This window comes from Ornithorhynchus anatinus, chromosome 18 (assembly GCF_004115215.2).
Source record: "Ornithorhynchus anatinus isolate Pmale09 chromosome 18, mOrnAna1.pri.v4, whole genome shotgun sequence".
Taxonomy (NCBI): Eukaryota; Metazoa; Chordata; class Mammalia; order Monotremata; family Ornithorhynchidae; genus Ornithorhynchus; species Ornithorhynchus anatinus.
Genome location: NC_041745.1, coordinates 2,704,137 through 2,724,987, shown reverse-complemented (window position 1 = coordinate 2,724,987; position 20,851 = coordinate 2,704,137). Strand labels below are relative to the sequence as shown.

At 60.6% G+C, this 20,851-nt stretch overlaps 1 protein-coding gene across 1 annotated transcript; it reads right to left on the bottom strand.

Moving 5' to 3' along the window:
• Positions 1–3,534: 3,534 nt before the first annotated feature.
• Positions 3,535–19,484, bottom strand: HECTD3 (HECT domain E3 ubiquitin protein ligase 3). Its single transcript, XM_029046628.1, has 21 exons — positions 19,078–19,484; positions 16,099–16,274; positions 14,877–14,969; positions 14,586–14,721; positions 11,798–11,913; positions 11,402–11,515; positions 10,441–10,523; positions 9,895–10,060; positions 9,722–9,803; positions 9,459–9,641; positions 9,029–9,081; positions 8,538–8,602; positions 7,878–7,981; positions 7,621–7,740; positions 7,333–7,422; positions 6,995–7,201; positions 6,647–6,776; positions 5,861–5,935; positions 5,488–5,569; positions 5,190–5,261; positions 3,535–4,411 (listed from the first exon to the last, which is right to left on the bottom strand). The coding sequence occupies exons 1-21, from the start codon at positions 19,414–19,416 to the stop codon at positions 4,327–4,329; spliced, it is 2,571 nt and encodes an 856-aa protein (XP_028902461.1). The 5' UTR covers positions 19,417–19,484; the 3' UTR covers positions 3,535–4,326.
• Between the last annotated feature and the right edge of the window lie 1,367 nt (positions 19,485–20,851).

The following is a 20,851-nucleotide window of genomic DNA, read 5'->3' as shown; positions in this document are numbered from 1 at the left end:
AGATGGGGAAACTGAGGCAGGCAGGGACACTCACATCCTGCTGCAAGCAGGGTTGGATGCGGGACCCGTTTGGGGAGATTTCGACTTCCTCGTTAGCTCGCTGGCTGGCTACGGGGGCTTCTGAATCATAAAAGGTGGAATTTTTACTGGAAGAAATACATGCGATTGCCAGATAACTCAATCCCCGAAATTTGGGCTTTTTTCTTGATAACAGAAACATAGGCTAGTTCACGCCGGAGGTGCGTCCCCTAACTTGGTGTGTGAACTTGTGTAAGCGAGCGGCACGACAAGCACCGTGGCTTAGTGGATAGAGCCCGGGCCTAGGAGTCAGAGAAGGGCCTTCGTTCCTAACCTGGCTCCGCCACTTTGCTGGGTTACCTCGGGCCTTGGGCAAGTGACTTCACTGTGCCTCAGTTCCCTGATCTGTAAAACGGGGATTAAGACTGCGAGCCCCATGTGGGACACAGACTGCGTCCAACCCGATTAGCTTGTATCTACACCGTGGCTGACACATATTAAGCGCTTAACAAATACCATAAAAGCAAGCAAGCACCCCCTGCCAAAAACCCATTTTCTCTTGTGCGGCTCCAGCGGGGTGGGATTTTAACTGTCTCCCTCTTCGAGCCCGGAGCTGCAAGCGAGGACTCCCGAAGCTTCTTTCTGGCCCAGGGAGGGGGTCAAAAGAGGTCCTGGCTCACCAGGCTTCCCTCCAAATAATAATGATGGTAATTGTGGTATACGTTAAGTGCTTACTCCGTGCCAGGCTCCGTACTAAGTGCCGGGGTAGATATAAGATAATTGGGTTGGACATAGTCCCTGTCCAACGTAGTCTTCATCCCCATTTTACAGATGAGGTAGCTGAGGCCCAGAGAAAGGAGGCGATCTGCCCAAGATTGCATAGCAGACGAGTAGCAGAGCCAGGATTAAAACCCAGGGCCTCCAACTCCCAGGCCCGGGCTCTATCCACTAAGCCTCACCGCTTCTCACTCAAATCCCCTCTAGCCTGTAAGCTCACTGTAGGCAAGGAATGGGTCTTTGTTCTACTGTACTCTCCCAAGCGCTCAGTACAGTGCTCTGCGCACAGTAAGCGCTCAATAAATACGATTGAATGAAAGACAGTCCCCTGGCGGCCCATTATCTGCCCTGGGGGACGGGACTAGGATTGGGGGGGGCGGTTTGGGATGGAGGGCCAGAGGGAGAGGCCCCCATTTGCCCTGGGAGTTTCTTGCCCAGCTTCTCTGCTGCAGAAATGTTCAAAACGGTCTGCGGGACTTATTGGCCTGGGGGGGGGGGTCTATGTTTGGCGGGGGGGCATGTTCCCTGATCTGTCTCCATAGCAACGTCTCCCCCTTGAAACAGCCCCCACCTAGGCTTGCTCCCAATCTCTGCCCCCACTTACCTGCTGGGGACAGAAGGTGGGAGGCGGAGGCTGCCAGCGGAGACCCCCCACCCTCTCCCCCGACCGACCACACAGCTGGATCCGGGAGGGGAGAGGGAGGGAGGGCAGGGCCGCGGCCCTGGGCGGCCCAGGCCTCCCCCGGCCCCGTCACCGCACCGCCCGCCCCCCCCCTCGGCTGCAGTTCTCCCAAGTTTCCCCAGCTGCGGCCGGCGGCGAGGAGGAGAAGGAGGTTTGAATTATGAACAGGCCCGGCTCCCCGGGACCACCCAAGTTGCTAGGCCTCTTTGGCTGGGCCCCGCCCGGCTCCCCCTCCAGGCCCCCCCGATCCCCCCCACCGCCTGGCGGGGGCTGCCGGTGGCCAGCCAGCACACAAATTACTCAGAGCTTGTGTTCTCCCCGCCAAGCTGGGAGGGCCGAGGCGCCGCCGTCTCCCAGGCCCGGCCGCCTCTGCGGGGCATCCGAGGGGGGCCCGGCCGCCCTCCGCCAGGGCTGGGGGCACGTGGGGGCTGGGGGAGACGGGGGGGGGCGGGGGCCAAACCCCGACCCCTCAAATCCCCTGCCCCAAGGTGGCACGGTCCCCCTCCCTCGGCCCTGAGGAGAGGAAGCGCCAGCTGGGTCACGACCCCAGTCCGGGGGTTGGGGGGGAGCAGCTTGGCCGAGGTGTGGGAAGGGGGCAGGGGTCCCCGTCCCCTCCCCCCGTTCTCCCACTGACAACTGAGGGGAGGGGGACAAGAGGCTGGACGCCCCTGCCCCCCCCCAACCAGGACCTAGGCCCCAGGTGCCCCTGAAAGCCCAGCCTACCCAAGCCAGAGCAGCACAACCGGACTTTGCTTGCCTTCAATCCCCGGCGTTCCCCTTCCCCGCCCTCACGGCACAGTCACCCAGCCTCAGATGCCACCCCATGGGCAGGGCACGAGCCCCCGCCGTCTTCCCGAACTGACCCCGGGGACCCCGCCACGTTGGGTCCCGGGGGGCTTAAGCTGCGGCAGCTACGGGGCCGCTACCAGCCTGACGACCTCGGGGGGCCACGAACATGACTGAGCTCCCGCAGGCCTGGGTGACAACTCCCCGCAAGACCCCCCCCCCCCCCCCCCGCTCAGGTCCCCTTCCCTGTCAGATTCTCATCTTCGTCTTTAAATTATTTCATGTTTCTTAGTGTGACCGTCACCAAACCTTTGCCCACTTTATTTTTAAGATGATTTTTCCCCCCCTCAACACACAATATAGTGCTCTGCACCCAGGAGGCGCTTAATAAAGGCTATTATTATTACAACCACCTAACCCATCTTTATCTTCTCCAGATCAATCTACCCATTACAGCCTGACGCGTCTCCGATAGGGACAGATCATCCCCCCCCCCAAAAAGCCCCCAGCAGCTCCATCACCACCCCATTACCCTTCCCAGGTGGCGGCTCCAAGGCAATGCCCCCCAGATGGCTCCCCCCACCCCTTCCCCCGTCCTCCCCTCGCCGGGGATGGGGAGAGCCAGAGCCTCAAACGACGAGCAGGATAAAGTTCTAAGTCCTCGTTGTGGCTCCCAGCTCTCCCTCGACTGGAAGCTCCCTGTGGCTAGGGAACACATCTACCAACTCCCCTGTACTATCCTCTCCCAAGCGCTTTGTAGTGTCCCGCACAGGGTGAGCGCTCCATAAACACCACTGACCGTGACCCCCGTAGTCTCAGCCTCCGTTTGCCCTCTCCTTCCCAGTGACCAGGGTCTCCGGGCCGAGAGGCAGCTAGGGCTAGCGAGCAGAGCCCGGGCCTGGGAGTCGGAAGGGCCTGGGTTCTGATCCCGGCCCCCACCACGTCTGCTGTGTGACCTCGGGCAAGTCACTTAGCTTCTCTGGGGCTCAGTTCCCTCATGTCAAACGGGGATTAAGACTGGGAGCCCCAGGGGGTACAGGGACTGTGTGCAGCCTTAGTTTGTATCTACCCTAGTGCTTAGCACAGTGTCTGGCACATAGTTAGCACTTAATAGCATAAAAAAAAAACCCCAAAACCCAAACCCTCCCGCTTGGCTTGCTGCTGCTGCCATCTTGTGGCCAATGCTGTGCTCCGCAGCCCCGTTCCCCAGAGGAGCCAGAAGGCAGATGGCCTGATTTGACTTTGTTTTTTGTTTCCAGGCGACCCCACTCTTATAAAAGTGCCCGATTCTCCCCCCACCCCCAGCTCCCATCCTCTATCTCCACGACGACGGAGCGGAGACTCAGGGGGCTGAACAAAAATGACACCGGGACCAGGCCGACAGCAGCGGCAAACGGCCCCTCTAAGCTAGCACACGAGCAAGCAGGTGACCCCCGCCCCCCAAGCAAACCCTATCGCGGCCGACCTGAAGCGGGGGTGGGCGGAAAGAACTCACTGGGAGCCGTGAGGTAGGAAGGGGGTGGGAGCAGGAGCCTCTTTCCCCGCCTCAGCTTGACCACAGGTCTGGGAGGGAAGTGGCCAAAATCGGTCACGACCCCTCTTCGGGAAGAGGGTCACGGGGCTAAGGGAAAGAGGGAAAGGGCCCAGTGCTTTGAGCGGACTGCGTGAAGGGCCCTCTGCCCAACAAGTCCGGTTCCGAGCCGGGTATGGGGGGCCGCCGCCTGTGGTCTCACGAGCCTCGGGCACGTTGGGACGTCCGGATGAGCGTCCGGGACCCCAAGCTGCACGAGGTCTCGTAGCTGGGGCCCGAGGGGACCCCGAAGGCCCTTCCCGACGGGATCGGCCACAACCCCGGTTGCCTCTCCTGCTGTCCCCCTCCCCCGGGGACCCGGGACTCCCCGTTGACAGAACGGGGAACCCAGGATCACTGGAGATCCTGCCTTTCCCGGACATTCTGGGTGCAGGTCATGGGCAGAAAGGCAAGGGGACCGAGCGGGCGGGCCTGGCGCGTGGTTTATTGGGGCCGTTATGCTGCCCAGGCCGGGGAGCCACGGGCCGGAGCCTCACTCTTCCCAGGGGCTCATGTCCGTGTCGATGGCTACACAGTTGTAAGCGGCGTAGCGCAGTTTCTCCTCACACACTTTGGCGCTGCAAAGACAGGAGCGTGGGTAAGGCGGGGGACGGCGATGGAGCCGGGCCAGGAGCCAGGACCCAGAGCCGCCGCCACCTCTCCTCCTGTTCACCCATCCTCCACTTCCTGTCTTTCTCCCCGTAGGGGACCAAGGAGGAACCCTAGGGGCCTAATCTCCTGGGCCCCCCCGACCCCCAGCCTCGCCCGCTTCCCTCAGATCTCCCTCTTCCCTCGGACGTTCCGCTTCGGCCCAATGCCACAGCTACTAGTAGCAGCGTGGCCCAGTAGTGGGCAGAGCCCGGGCCTGGGAGTCAGAATCCACAGGCCTGGGTTCTAATCCCGGCTCCGCCACTCGTCTGCTGTGCGACCTCGGGCAAGTCACTTCACTTCTCTGGGCCTCAGTTCCCTCATTAGCAAAATGGGGCGAGCGTGAGCCCCATGTGGGACAGGAACTGTGTCCAAACTGGTTACCTCGTGTCTACCCCAGCGCTTAGAACAGTGTTTGACACAGAGAGCACTTGCAGTACCATGACTATTCTGAGTAGCATTACTCCAGCCTCTCAGCTCAGGCCTCCGGGTCGCCTTTGAGCTGACTGTGGTTTTTGTTTTTATCTTCCTTTTTAGATGAGATGCCCCTAAAGGGCTGCGGTCCCGATGCCGCTCAATAAACACCTACTGACTAGTCTAGATGGGGAGACTGAGGGCCCCAACGACGCAGGGCTGAGGTTTGGGACCCGGGTGTCCTGCTTCCCAGCCGCAGGTGACGCTACTGCAGGATCCCCTGGAAGCACTCACCTGACATAGTGGGGCAAGAAGAGGGTGCTGGAGCAGGTGGAAGACTCGGGCAAGGCATCCGTGGTCTCCGAGCTTCAGGGTTGGAGGTGGAAGAGGAGTCGGGTCAGTGAGTGGACGGACCCTCCCCAAGGACCGGGGCGAGTTCTGACTCGGGACCCCAATCTCTTAAACCAGGGGCACGGGCCCGGAGGGAGCGCAACGGGCGTGGGAGGCTGGGGAGGCGTACGGCTTCCCACACGGGCCCCCCGAGACCTTCTCGTCTCCGGTCCTTGTCCCCCGGGGGTGGGCGGGCACTCACCCCAGCTTGTCCGGGTAGACGTAGATGCGGGCAGGCAGCCGGCTGCGGCCGGTGACGAAGCGTAGGAAGCGGCTCCGGTCCTCTGGGCGGGGGGAGGCGACGGCAGAGGCGGGAGAAGAGGGACCCCAGTCAGAGGGGGAGAGACGACGGAGCCGTTGGGAGGGGAAGATGGCGGGGGGTTCTCCGTCTCCCCTCCTGCTCCAAGGCAGAGAACCCCCGGCTTGGGGCAGCTTCTGGGCAGGGATGTAGATGTGTGCTCAGACGCTCAGGACCACCTACCCACCCACCCGAGGGATGCCCTGCCAGGCACGGGTCTGCCCCTTGGCCCTCCTGGCTCTCCCTCGCCCCTACCCGGCCCCCTTGCCCCACTCACCGTTGGTGAAGTTGTTGAGAGCCTCCCAGAAATACTGCACCCGCGTGTCCGACGGCTCGAAGTCCTCAAAACGAGCTGGGGGAGGGGGGCAGGGAAGGAGGGTCCGGGCTTGAGCCCCAGCTCCGGCCCGGCCCCAGGCCCACCTCCTCGAGGGTCCTACCGTTCCCTGGGGAAGCTCACCGGTCCCAACTCGGCCCGTGAGATGCCCCCCACCCGGTCCGCCCCACCTCTTTCAAATCAACCAATCGATCGAGGATGTTTATTATTATTAATACTAATAACAGTGGTATTTGTGAAGGGCTTCCTATGTGCCAAGCACTGTTCTGAGTGCTGGAGTAGATACAAGGTAATCGAGGGTCCTACCGTTCCCTGGGGAAGCTCACCGGTCCCGACTTGGCCCGTGAGATGCCCCCCCCCCCCCCCGGTCCGCCCCACCTCTTTCAAATCAACCAATCGATCGAGGGTGTTTATTATTATTATTAATACTAACAACAGTGGTATTTGTGAAGGGCTTACTATGTGCCAAGCACTGTTCTGAGTGCTGGAGTAGATACAAGGTAATCGGGTTTTCCCATGTGGGGCTCACAGGGAGCCCCATTTTACAGATGAGGTAACCGAGGCACAGAGTCACTTTAACTTGTCCAACGTCACACAGCTGAAGAGTGGCGGAGGCGGGACCGGAACCCACGACCTCTGCCTCCCAGACCCGTGCTCTTTCCACTACACAGCACCGCTTCCCTTGAGCGCTTACTGGGTGCAGAGCGTCTGGGCGAGTCCGATACTCACTGAGCTTCTTGAGGGCCTCCACGGTGACCTCGGGGTCCCCGCACACCTTCTTCTCCAGCTCCTGCCACGTCAGGAGGTCTAGCACGGCCTGGGGGACCACCTTCAGCAGGCCCGCCTGCATGGCCGCCACCTGGGGGGACGGGGGGAGGGGGTGCTGGGGAGGGTCCGGGCGAGAGCCGAGCCCGGCGGCCGAGGGAGACCGCACCTCCCCGGGGGGGGGGGGGGCGGCCGCCTGTGGCCACACCGCAGGCCCAGGGGGTGGGGGCCGGGCGCTACCTGTCCGGTTGTTGCTATTTCGTACTCCACACATAGTGTGCCCTCGGTAAATAGGACGGAACGAACCAACACCTGGTCCTTGCTCTCCTCCAGCCGGGCTTTCTGCACCAGGCGACTGAAGCGGAAGCGGTCCTCGTAGCGCACGGCCAAGCCGGCGCCCCCGGGCTGCAGTTCCACCACCCGCTGGTCACTCAGCACCGTGGTGTAGGTCAGCTCCTTCCCGAACTTGAAGTCGAACGTGTCTCTGTCCATCACCTCCATCACCTCCAGCAGCTTCACCTGGCGCGGGGGAGGGGGGCAGGGAGGCTGGAGGAGGGGAAGGCCCCGGCCGCGGGGAGGGGGGCGGCGGTGGAGAAGAGCTGCCCGGCCGGAGGAGGCGGGGCTCCACCCCACGCCGCCCCGGCACTTACCAGCACGGAGTCCACGGCCGGGAAGTCCTTGCTCCAGCTCACCTCCTCCCCGGCCAGCTGCTTCCACACGATACCGGGGAGGGCCAAGACCTGGAGGGGTTGGCGGACGGGGGCGAGGGGTTAGCTGCTCCCAGGCGCCCACCACGCGTTCCTCATTTCGTGGGGAGAGGGAAGAGTGAGCGGGATCCCCCACCCTTTGGTCTTCCTCGGTAGAGAAAATTTGGGGGGTGGGATACACAGGGCCACGTGAGGGATGGGGGGGTGGGGGAGGTCTCATTCATCATTCACCAGGAACTCCTTGCCCCTCAGTGCGGCTCCCATCAGCTGGCCGATCCACTCGTACTTGGCGAAGTCGCAGCAGGAGGGGTTGGGCACGTACATGTCCCGGGCCTCCCCGGTGCCGTTGCCCTGGGCCCGGGAGACGGGAGGAGCCCGGTCAGTGCCGGGCCATGCCGGGGAGAACCCAGCCGGGGTGGGCGGATCCAGATGCCCCGAGGCGCCCCCCCGCCCCGCCCCCGGGAGGGTGAGGGCACAGGAAGCGGTACCTGGTTGGCCGTTCGGACGAAGAAGGGCAGGGGCACGGGGGCGTCGGCCGAGCTGGGGCACAGCTCCTCGGACATGTCGGCCAGGCTGTCCCGGAAGCCCCCGCCTGCAATCACAGCGACGTTGGTCCCTCGGGGCTTCCCGGTATCCTGTGGGACCCGGGCCTTGCCCGACCCGCCGCTCCAGGGCAGCCCGGCCGGGCTGGGGAGGGTCGCCCCTGGCCGAGGACGTCCGAGGGGCAGGAAGCCGGGGGTCCCCGGGGGGGTTCTCCTGGGTGTGTCCTTCAGGGGTGAGATGGGCAAGGACGGAGGGCCCCTCTCTAAATAATAATAGCTGTGGTATTCGTTAAGTGACTACCGTGTGCCAGACGCCGTACTAAGTGTTGGGGTGGATACAAGCAAATTGGGTCGGACACGATCCCTGTCCTCCATGGGGCTCGCAGTCAATATCCCCATTTTTACAGACGAGGTAACTGAAGCCCAGAGAAGTAGAGTGGCTTGCCCCAGGGCACACAGCAGACAAGTGGTGGAACCGGGATTAGGACCCAGGTCCTTCCAACTCCCGGGTGCGAGCTCTAGCCACTAGGCCATGCCGCTTCTCTAAATTCTGGTCTGACCCCCTGGAGGCGGGAAGCAGGGCCCAGGGGGCTGGGCAAGGCTCACCTTGGTCAATAATCCCCTCAGAGATGAATTTACACTCCCACCACTGATCATAGCGCAGTGGCCACCTGCAGAGGGGAGAGGGGCAGGAAGGGGATATCAGCTCATCGCCCCCCTCCCGCTCGACCCCCGGCCCCGAGAGCGAGAGCCGGTGAGGGAGCCTCAGCCCAGGGCCCGCCTGCCGGTCTGTCGACGCCCCCAACCGCCGTCCCCTGGCAGAAGGTGCCGGCAGAGGCCCTCCCTGGGAGCCGGGACAAGGCTCCGGCTCAATCAAGCAAAGATAACTGTCAAGCGCTCACCGGGTGCGGAGCACTGTGCCGAGTGCTTGGCAGAGTATGATACGAAAGATGTGGTAGCCGGGATGCCCTGCCCTCAAGGAGCCCGGGGGCCGCCAGGCCCAGTCCCGGGCCTGCTCAGCTTCCCCACGGAGCGGGGCCCCCCAGGAACATCCCGTTTCCTCCCGCTCCCCCCTCCCCAAAGGGCGCCTTCCTCACCGGTAGTCCAGAGGCTTCTCGTACTTGTCCGACGGCTTGAGGCCCTCGTAAACCTGCAGCGGGATGGGAGTGAGAGCCCCACCTGCCCGCTGGCTTTTTTTTTTCCATACGGTAGCTGTTAAGCGCTAACTCTGTGTCAAACACTACTCCCAGCGCCGCGATAGGTATGAGTTGATTAGGTCAGACACCGTCCCTGTCCTGCACGGGGCTCACAGTCTAAGTAGGAGGGAGAACGGGGATCCCCATTGTGCGGCTGAGGAAACAGAGGCACCGGGAAGTTACGTGACACGCCCGAGGTCACACGGCAAGCGAATGGCACGGCCGGGGTTAGGACCCAGGTCCTTCCGACTCCCGGGCCCGGGCTCGCTCCACTAGGCCACGCTGCTCCCTGGGGCGGGGAGGGGGAGATGGGGAAGGGCGGCGGTTCTACCTGAGTGAAGACGGCGTTCTTGCAGGTGGGGTCGCGGGCGGGGCAGTCACGGTGCTCCATGGCGTGGCGCCGGTTAATGTAGAGGCGGGGCATGAAGCTGGGCTTGCCGCTCTCCGAGTCCTTCAGGCACTGGGCCACCAGGGCCGGGCGCCTCCGCGACAGCAGCAGGAACTGCTTCACCTGCTGCACGGCCCAAGGGAGGACCGTCAGCGGGCATCCCCCCGCCCGGCCCCCTCGCCCTCCCCCGGCCCCGCGGCCCTCACCTTGATCTGGTTGAAGGTGCCCAGGGTGTGGTCCCAGGCTGGCACCAGGTGATAGAGGACGCTGTCCAGGAGCTTCATGAACCTGGTGGGGCGATCCGGAAAGATCAGCCCAGCTCCCTCCCGGCAGGAGGCCCCCGGGGACCTCCCCCGTCCCCCCGGCCGCTCCCCGGCACCTCTGCAGCAGGATGGCCCGGCGGTAGAGGACGTCGGGCGCCGTGCCCTCCAGGCGCGGGTAGCGCACCATGCTGGCGGGCTGGAACATATCCACGCTCAGCCCCAGGTCCCGCTGCCGCGAGGATTTGATCTTCACCCCGCGCAGCCGCACGTCGATCCCGTCATCTGGGGAGGAGGCCGTGGGGCGGGGGCTGGGCGGGAGGGTCTCTCCTAACCCCCCGGTTCCCCCGCCCGGCACCCCGCCCGACGCGGGCCCTGCCCACCGGAGCCCTTGGGGACCCCCAGGGATTCCCGGGGAGCCTCAACACCTCAAGAGCAATCGATTAATGGTACTGAGCGCAGAGCACTGGACTAAGCACACGGGAGAGTACAATACAACAGGGTCGGCAGACACGTTCCCTGCCCATAACGAGCTTCCAGTCTAGAGAGGAGAGGGAAATGAATTACGGATGAATGATCGGTGTCCCGGGGGAGAGCGACGGGGCCCGGGAAGGATGTGAGCTGGACCTCCCCCCTCCTCCCCACCATCTTTCCCCATTCCCCACCTCGGCACTCCACAATGCGGATCTCGATTATGGGTAGGTGGGCGGTCATGTCCTCCAGCACGCACACATCCCCGATCAGGCTCCTGGGCGGGGACGTTGGGGGGACGGAAAGTGGCACACAGAGTTTGGATCGTGCTTCTCCTGTGCCCCCTCCAGACAGATCAACCCCCATCTCCTCAATCGGCCACATCAGACCTCTCTCGGCTGTCAAATTCCACCTCCTCCACAAAGCCTTCCCCGATTTCCCAAATCCTACCACCAACCTCCCGCGGGGCTTGGAATTTTATCCCGTCAGCACCTCCGTACGCATTTAGGGGTCCATTCGGCTAGCTCATCCCAACGCACTTTTCCGGACCCTTCGTATAACCACCTTCTTCCTCCTCCCACTCTCTGTAAATCATTTCTCGATCTCGTCCACGCCCCGGAGACTCCCGAGGGCAGAGAATACTTGTCTCGCTGCTGTTGTACTCTTCTCCCATGTGCTTAATACAGTGCTTCCCACGGGCGCTCAATAGACACGAATCAGTCGATAACACTTCTGTGCGGTAGGGATATTAACTTCCCCATTTTACAGACGAGGAAACCGAGGCCTAGAGCGGTCACAGAGCAGAGGCAGTGGCAGAGCCGGGGCTCGAACCTAAGTTTTCTGACTCCTGGAGTGAGGCTGGAGTTTACAGCGTCCTTTCGATCCATCAATGAGTAGTATTTATCGAGCGCCTACGGTGTGCAGGTCTTGGGGGAGTACAACAGAAGGAGTAGACATGATCCCTGCCCTCAGAGAAGCTTGCCACCGTCTAATGGGGTGGGGTGGATTGACTTTTAAAGCCAATTTCAGAGACAGGCCAGGCTCGGGCCTCGGTCCCCGAGGGTCTCTCTGTCTCTCCAGCCTCCCCTCCGTCCCTCCAGCCTCCCCTCGGGCCCTCCGGGCCCCCCGTCCTCCGCCCCCATCCCACGCGCTCACTCGTCGATGCTGACGTCGCTCAGTTTCTTGAGGTTGTCCCCTTCGCCCCCGTACACCACCACCCGCTTGGGCATGAAGTTATCGTCCGTCGTGTCCACCGTCAGCAGCAGCTTTCTGGGGGCGGGGCGGAGGGGACCGGCCTGAGCGCCAGCCGTCGGAGGGGCCGGCGGCAAGGGGCCCGGGGTGAGACCGCCTCTTCCGGGCAGCCTGGCCCGACGGGCGGAGACGCGCGGAGCCGGCCCCCAACCTCCGAGAGCGGGGGCAGTGCCCGGCACGGCCGTCTCCACGGGGACCCCCGCCGCCGGCCCCCACGGGAGGAGAGAGGCCAAGGGCCGACCTGCCCTCCGCCCCCTCTCCCGGACCGCCGCCCAGGCCCGGTGCCCGCGGCAGGCTTACTTGACGATGGTGCCCTTCTTCATGGTGAGGCGAACCCAGTGCTGGCACTGGGACCCATCGCTTTCCCAGTAGGTGTCGGGATTGCTGTCGGTCAGGCACGAGACATTGAAGTCCTCCTAGCCGTGGCGGGGGAGGAAGTGAAGGGCGAGGCGGGGGCGGAGGGGCGGGGCACGCTCAGGCCGGCGGGACAACGGGCAGCGAGACGCCGGTCCCGGCGGAGCTGCCCGTCCTTGCCCGAACCCGCCCCCATTCCCTTCCCTGGGAGAAAAGGCCTCGGAGCAGCGTGGCCTAGTGGAAAGAGCGGAGGCCTGAGAGTCAGAGGACCTGGGTTCCAATCCGGGCTCTGCCAGCTGCCTGCTGTACGACCTGGGGCGAGTCACCTCGCTTTCTGGGCTTTGGTCTCCTCATCTGAAAAGGGGGATTCAGTGCCTGTTCTTCCTCCTACTCGGACTGGGAGACTCATGGGAGCCGGGGCCCTTGTCCAACCTGATCAGCTTTTACCTATCCCAGTGCTTGACACCTAAGTGCTTAATACGACAACTGTAGTAATGGGCCGGTGGGAGCCGGGGAAGGGAGGTAGCCAGGGAGCCTGTCTGGACTTTCCTGAGGGTTCGGTACAGTTCACGGCACCCAGCGGGCGCTCAATAAACTCCTTCACTACTAGCACCGCAGCCACGGCCTCGGCACCCTAGAGGGTAGCAGGATCCAAACCTTGATTCAGATTCCCGACCTCACCCGGGACCCTCGTCTCGTCTATGTGGCCGCCGACCTCTCGCCCACGTCCCGCCTCCGGCCCGCAACGCCCTCCCTCTTCATACCCGACAGACGATGACTCTCCCCCGCTTCCGAGCCTTATCGGAGGCACGCCTCCTCCAAGAGGCCTTCCCTGACTAGGCCCTCATTTCCTTTTCTCCGGCTCCCTTCCGCGTCCCCCCCTGCACTTGAATTTGCTCCCTTTAATCCACCCTTCCCTCAACCCCACGGCACTTCCGTACGTATCGGCGATTTACTTATTTATATTAATGTCCGTTTCACCCTCTAGACTGTAGGCTCACCGTGGGCAGGGAATGCGTCTACCGATCGGATATATTATTACCCTATTTATTTTGTTAATGAGGCGTACATCCCCTTGATTCTATTTATCTTGATGATGTCGCCTTGTTTTTGTTCTGTTCTCTTTCGCTCTGCTGTCTGTCTCCCCCGTTTAGACTGTGAGCCGGTCGTTGGGCAGGGATCGTCTCTATCTGTTGCCGAATTGTCCGTTCCAAGCACTTAGTACAGTGCTCTGCACATAGTAAGCGCTCAATAAATACTGCTGAAAAGTCTGTTACATTGTACTCTCCCAAGTGTTTAGTACAGTGCTCTGCCCACAGAAAACTGACTGACCCATCTGATGAAAGAAGTCCCCTCTTCATCCCCAAATCTATCAATCAATCAATAATAATGATGGCTATGTTGGAAGGTTGTGGGATCCCCACAGAAATTATGTCCACGTCCTTCCCCTACCTACAGCTTAATAATAATGGTATTGGTATTTGTTAAGCGCTTATTATGCACCCGACACTGTTATAAGCACTGGGGTAGATACAAGGTTACGAGGTTGTCCCATGTAGGGCTCACAGTCGTTTCACAAATGAGGTGATTGAGCCACAGAGAAGTGAAGTGACTTGCCCGAAGTCACCCAGCTGACAGATGGCGGATCCGGGATTAAAACCCACAACCTCTGACTCCCAAGCCCGGGCTCTTTCCACTGAGCCACGCTGCTTCACGTCCACCTCCCCAACGAGTCGGTAAGCTCCTTGAGGACAGGGGTCGTGTCCACCACCTCTTCTGTACTGAACTTTCCTAAGCGCCTAGTACAGCGCCCTGCCCAGAGTAAACGCTCAATAAATACCGCTGATGAATTAAGGAGGGACAGAGAAGGTGTATTTCGTTACCTGGCCTGCGGTAGCCCGCGACCCAGGTCTCTATAATGGGAGCCCTAATAATTATAATAATAATAATAATGATGGATTTGTTAAGCGCTTACTATGTGCAAAGTACTGTTCTAAGCACTGGGGAGGATACCAGGTGATCGGGTTGTCCCATGTGGGGCTCACAGTCTTAATGCCCATTTTACAGTTGAGGTAACTGAGGCACAGAGAAGTTAAGTGACTTTCCCAAAGAAACACAGCTGACAAACGGCAGAGCCGGGATTTGAACCCATGACCTCTGACTCCCTAGCCCGGGCTCTTTCCGCCGAGCCACACTGCTGCCTCCTTCTTCTAAGTGACTTTGGCATCTCGCCTTTGCCCCCGGACTGCACGTTCCCCGTGGCCTGGGATCGGGTCTACCAGTTGTAGCGGACTCTCCCAGGCACGCAGTACCGTCATCTGCACACCGTGGGAGCCCCCCGAGCTTCCTCCCTCCCGGGGAATGGGCACACGACGATACCCCCCGCCCGCAACCACCCGGGCGGACAGGCTGGGCCACCCAAGAAATAACGGAAGCAGGTTTCTCAACGCGTGTGCCATGCAACGTAACATAATAGCGCACGGGAAACCTCTCTCGGAAACCCACGGAGCGAAGAGCGGGTCCGTGGGCGGGGGGATCCCCGCCCTCCCCTCCACCCCAGAGCTGTCGCGGAGGCCCGAGGGCCCGGATCCCACCCGCAGAGCCGGCCAGATCCCAGGAGGGAGGAGGCCGGGCGTTTAACCTAACGATCCCGGATGGAGAAGGGAGTCCGGAACCGTCCCGGGCCGCCCGGGATAGGAGCGGGCCAACGGGCACCGCGGCCGTGGGCGCCTACCGTGTAGGAGGAGACGTCGATGCTTTCCACGTACTGCTTGACGCTGCCCAGGTTCTCGTCCTCCTTCCCCACGTGGTCGTACAGGAAGTGCACCAGGTCCTCGTCGCATTCGTAGGTCCACGTTGGGGGCACGAACCTGTCTCGGCGCCGAGTCGCGGTCGGCACAGGGGCTCACGGTCCCGCCCCTGCCGCCCGGCGGGTCTCAGTCCGACGCCCGTCCCGATGCCCCGGCCCCCGCCCCGGCCAGAAACCGGAGGGCCCCACCCCCACCGGCCCCCACGGCCCCATTACCGGAGCCTCCGCACGGCCTCCGTGTCTTCCTCCATCACTTTGGGCTGGGCGCCGAGCCGCAGGGAGTAGGTCAGATCCACCACCTGCTCCCACCTGACGGCCCGCGGGAGGGGCGTCGGGGGCGGGGGGGCGTAATCAATCGATCGGTGGCATTTAATTACCATCGCGGTACCTGTCAAGCACTAACTAGGGACCCAAAGCAGCGGTGGGGCTCACCTAAGTAAGTGGGAGTAAGAATAAATCCCCATTTTACGGATGAGGCCACTGAGATACGGAGAAGCGACTCGCACAAGGTCACACAGCAGACATGAGACGGTCAGGATTAGAACCCAGGTTCCGACTCCCAGGCCTGTGCTCTCCCCACTAGGACACGCCGCTTCTCTTTACTGAGTGTTTTACTGGGTGCCGGACTCCGTACTCCCCTCTTCGGAGAGCACAACGCCACAGAGTGGGTAGACACGTTCCCTGCCCTCGGTGAGCTTACAGACTAGTGGGGAAGACGGCAGCGCGGCTTAATGGTTAAAGCACGGGCCTGGGAGTCAGAAGGACCCGAGTTCTAATCCTGCTTCACCACGTCTTGCCCATAACCCTGGGCAAGTCACTTCACTCTCTATGCCTCAATGACCTCATCTATAAAATGGGGATATGAGCGCGAGCCCCATGTGGGACGGGGACTGAAGTCCAACCTGATATGGGGACTGAATCTACCCCAACGCTTAGAGCAGTGTTTGGCCCATAGTAAGCGCTTAACAAGGACCACAATAACACTAATAATGGTATTTGTTAAGCGCCTACTATGGGCCGAGCACTGTTCTAAGCACCAGGGTAGATACGAGGTGATCAGGTGGTCCCACGTGGGGTCACAGTCTTAATCCCCATTTTACAGATCGGGTAACTGAGGCCCAGTGAAGTGACTTGACCACAACTAATATATTGATATAATTCATAACCCCACTTCTGACTCCCTTTCCTCTAGACCGTCAGCTCATCGCGGGCAGGGAGCGTGTCTGCCTACCGCTGAACTCTACTCACCCGAGCGCTTAGTACAGTGCTCGGCACCCAGGAAGCGCTCAACAGCTACGACTGAATAATATAGCAATTATAGGAGTGCCCCCCGGCTCCAGAGGAGAACCCGCGCCCCCACGGTCCGCACCCCTCCGGGGCCCGGCACCCGCCCCGCCAGGACGGTCCCCGGCCGCGGGCCCGGGCCCGAGGGAGGCACCTGACGATGGGTTTGAAGTCCAGGCCGAAGAGCTGCTGCTGGCGCTGTACCCGGTCCGCGGAGGCGACGGGCACCAGCCGGTCCCCGCCCTCGCTGTGCTTACACACCAGGAGCCAGCCATCCTCCAGCTGGCACCCGCTCTGCTGGGCCTGGGGTTGGTGCTCCTTCAGCTGCTCCTGGGGGCAATGGGAGAGTTGGGGGGAGAGGGGGGCTCTCGGCGACACAGCTGACAAGGGGCCGGGCCGGGAGGAGAACCCACGACCCCCGACTCCCACGCCGGGGCTCTTCCCCCTAAGCCACGGTATTTGTGGAGCGTCTACTCTGTGCCAAGCCCCGTTCTCGACACCATCCGTTGTCGGGCAGGGATTGTCTCCGCTCTTCCCCCCTCCCCGCCCCACGGCGCTTCTGTATGTCCGGAGTCATTCTTCTATTCATATTATTAATGATGTGGACGTATCTATACCTCTATTTATTTCTTTCGATGCCACTGATGCCCATCTACTTGTTCTGTTCTGTTGTCTCTCTCCCACCTTCTAGACTTAGAGAAGCAGCGTGGCTCAGTGGCAAGAGCCCGGGCTTGGGAGCCAGAGGTCATGGGTTTGAATCCCGGCTCTGCCACCTGTCAGCTGGGTGACTGTGGGCAAGTCACTTCACTTCTCTGGGCCTCAATGACCTCATCTGTAAAATGGGGATTCAGACTGTGAGCCTCACGTGGGACAACCGGATGATGCTGTATCTACCCTAGCGCTTAGCACGGTGCCTGGCACATAGTAAGCGCTTAACAAATGCCAACATTATTATTAACTTCTCTGTGCCTCCGTGACCTCACCTGTAAAATGGGGATTCAGACTGGGAGCCTCACGTGGGACAACCTGATGACGCTGTATCTCCCCCAGCGCTTAGCACGGTGCCTGGCACAGCATAAACGCTTAACAAATGCCAACATTATTATTAACTTCTCTGTGCCTCCGTGACCTCATCTGTAAAATGGGGATTCAGACTGTGAGCCTCACGTGGGACAACCGGATGACGCTGTATCTACCCTAGCGCTTAGCACGGTGCCTGGCACATAGTAAGCGCTTAACAAATGCCAACATTATTATTAACTTCTCTGTGCCTCCGTGACCTCACCTGTAAAATGGGGATTCAGACTGGGAGCCTCACGTGGGACAACCTGATGACGCTGTATCTCCCCCAGCGCTTAGCACGGTGCCTGGCACAGCATAAACGCTTAACAAATGCCAACATTATTATTAACTTCTCTGTGCCTCCGTGACCTCATCTGTAAAATGGGGATTCAGACTGGGAGCCTCACGTGGGACAACCGGATGACGCTGTATCTACCCTAGCGCTTAGCACGGTGCCTGGCACATAGTAAGCGCTTAACAAATGCCAACATTATTATTAACTTCTCTGTGCCTCCGTGACCTCACCTGTAAAATGGGGATTCAGACTGGGAGCCTCACGTGGGACAACCTGATGACGCTGTATCTCCCCCAGCGCTTAGCACGGTGCCTGGCACAGCATAAACGCTTAACAAATGCCAACATTATTATTAACTTCTCTGTGCCTCCGTGACCTCATCTGTAAAATGGGGATTCAGACTGGGAGCCTCACGTGGGACAACCGGATGATGCTGTATCTACCCTAGCGCTTAGCACGGTGCCTGGCACATAGTAAGCGCTTAACAAATGCCAACATTATTATTAACTTCTCTGTGCCTCAGTGACCTCACCTGTAAAATGGGGATTCAGACTGGGAGCCTCACGTGGGACAACCTGATGACGCTGTATCTCCCCCAGCGCTTAGCACGGTGCCTGGCACAGCCTAAGCGCTTAACAAATACCAACATTATTATTAACTTCTCTGTTCCTCAGTGACCTCACCAATGGGGATTCGGACTGGGAGCCTCACGTGGGACAACCTGATGACGCTGTATCTCCCCCAGCGCTTAGCACGGTGCCTGGCACAGCCTAAGCGCTTAACAAATACCAACATTATTATTAACTTCTCTGTTCCTCAGTGACCTCACCTGTAAAATGGGGATTCGGACTGGGAGCCTGACGTGGGACAACCTGATGACCCTGTATCTCTCCAAGGGCTTAGCACAGTGCTCTGCACGCAGTTAACAAACACCAACACTATTAGTACTAGACTGCGAGCCGGTCGCTGGGTAGGGTTGTCCTTATCTTATGGGAAGCAGCGTGGCTCAGTGGAAAGAGCCCGGACTTTGGAGTCAGGGGTCGTGGGTCCGAATCCCGGCTCTGCCACCTGTCAGCTGTGTGACTGTGGGCGAGTCACTTCACTGGGCCTCAGTGACCTCATCTGTAAAATGGGGATTAACAGTGAGCCTCACGTGGGATGACCTGATGACCCTGGATCTTCCCCAGCGCTTAGAACAGTGCTCTGCACATCATAATAATGTTGGTATCTGTTCAGCGCTTACTATGTGCCGAGCACTGTTCTAAGCGCTGGGGCAGACACAGGGGAATCAGGATGTCCCACGTGGGGCTCACAGTCTTCATCCCCATTTTACAGACGAGGGAACTGAGGCACAGTGACTTGCCCACAGTCACACAGCTGACAAGTGGCAGAGCCGGGCTCGAACTCATGACCTCTGACTCCAAAGCCTGTGCTCTTTCCACTGAGCCACGCTGCTTCTCTAATGTCGGAATCTGTTCAGCGCTTACTATGTGCCGAGCACTGTTCTAAGCGCTGGGGGAGATCCAGGGTGGGCAGGTCGTCCCACGGGAGGCTCACAGTTAACAAATACCGACATTATTACTATCTGTCCGTCTCCAGGCGCTTAGCCCAGGGCTCCGCAACACAGTGGGTTCTCGGTGCTTTCGCCTGCACCGGGGAAGGGACGTGTGCGGGTCCCCGGCGCTCAGCACGGGTCACGGAGGAGGACCGCCCCGGGGGGAGGCCGAAGAGCCGCGCCCAGGGTTGTGCGGAGGGTGCGAGCGGGGCGCGGCCTACCTTGGAGATCCTGACCCAGAGGCCTTGGGCGTTGCAGAGCTCCTCGCCCGTGGCCCTCAGACAGTGGCCCCGACGGAGCCTTACGGCGGGGCGGCCGGGCCTGCGGGGTCCGGGGGCCTGGTTGGGGGTGTCCCAGACGGGCAGCAGGACGGGGGTCCGGGCCGGGGGTCCGGTCCCGGGAGGGTCCCTGCACAGCTTGTACAGCACCTCCCGGGGCACGAAGGCCAGCGCGGCGGGCAGCGCCTCCCCGGCCCGCAGGCAGCAAGCCGCCTCCCGCAGGAACCGCACCCGCCCCAGCAGCTGCTGCGGACACGGGGCCTCCCCCCCCGGGCCCGCCATGCCGGACGCAGCGCCCGCACAGGGCCTCGCACCTCCCCGGGGGGCCGGTCCTGGGGGCCGGTCCTGGGCGCCGGTCCTGGGCGCCGGCCGTAATGCTCCGCGCCGCCCGCCCCTCGGCCGTATTTACCGCCCCGCGCGCACTCGCTTCCCCGGCGCACGCGCACTACCAGCGCCCGCCCGCCGGCGCCCCCTGTCGGCGGCCACCCCGCCGCTCACTCACTCACGCCGTTCGTTCCTTCGTTCGTTCATTCATGCATGCATGCATTCATTCATTCATTCAATAGTATTTATTGAACACTAATAATAATAATGTTGGTATTTATTACGCGCTTACTATGTGCCGAGCACTGTTCTAAGCGCTGGGGTAGACACAAGGGAATCTTGACTCTATTTATTGCCATTGTTCTTGTCTGTCCATCTCCCCCGATTAGACCGTAAGCCCGTCCAACGGCGGGGACCGTCTCTATCTGTTGCCGACTTGTTCATCCCAAGCGCTTAGTACAGTGCTCTGCCCATAGGAAGCGCTCAATAAATACTATTGAATGAATGAATGAATGAAAGGTTGTCCCACGTGGGGCTCACAGTCTTAATCCCCATTTGACAGATGAGGTCACTGAGGCACGGAGAAGTTAAGTGGCTTGCCCAAGATCACACAGCAGACAGTGGAAGAGCTGGGATTCGAACTCATGACCTCTGACTCCAAAGCCCGTGTTCTTCCCACTGAGCCACGCTGCTTCTCACTGAGCGCTTCCTATGGGCAGAGCACTGGACTAAACGCTTGGAATGAACAAGTCGGCAACAGATAGAGACGGTCCCTGCCGTTGGACGGGCTTACGGTCTAATCGGGGGAGACGGACAGACGAGAACGATGGCGATAAATAGAGTCGAGGGGAAGAACATCTCGTTAAAAACCGATGGCGACTAACTAGAATCGAGGCGATGTCCATTTCATGAACAAAATAAATAGGGTGATGAAAATATATACAGTCGAGAGGACGAGTACGGTGCTGAGGGGATGGGAAGGGAGAGGGGGAGGAGCAGAGGGAGATGGGGGGAAAAGAGGGTTAAGCTGCGGAGAGGTAAAGGGGGGATGGCAGAGGGAGTAGAGGGAGAAGGGGAGCTCAGTCTAATAATGTTGGTATCTGTTAAGCGCCTACTATGTGCCGAGCACTGTTCTAAGCGCTGGGGTAGACACAGGGGAATCAGGTTGTCCCTCGTGGGGCTCGCAGTCTTAATCCCCATTTTACAGATGAGGTCACTGAGGCACCGAGAAGTGAAGTGACTTGCCCAAAGTCACACAGCTGACAGGTGGCCGAGCCTGGATTCGAACCCATGACCTTCATACTAATAACCTTCGTTAGTTGTTCAGCGCTTACGCTGTGCCAGGCACCGTTCTAAGCGCTGGGGGAGACACAAAGTCATCAGGTTATCCCAC

Bases quoted from the DNA above. Each gene is read 5' to 3' on its own strand.
- HECTD3 (XM_029046628.1), bottom strand. From the start codon at position 19,416: ATGGCGGGCCCGGGGGGGGAGGCCCCGTGTCCGCAGCAGCTGCTGGGG. The intron at 9,082-9,458 runs GTAGAACCGCCG...ATCCCGCTGCAG, and splicing joins AGAACGCCGTCTTCACTCAG to GTTTACGAGGGCCTCAAGCC. The intron at 7,423-7,620 runs GTGAATGATGAA...CAACCCCTCCAG, and splicing joins TGAGGGGCAAGGAGTTCCTG to GTCTTGGCCCTCCCCGGTAT.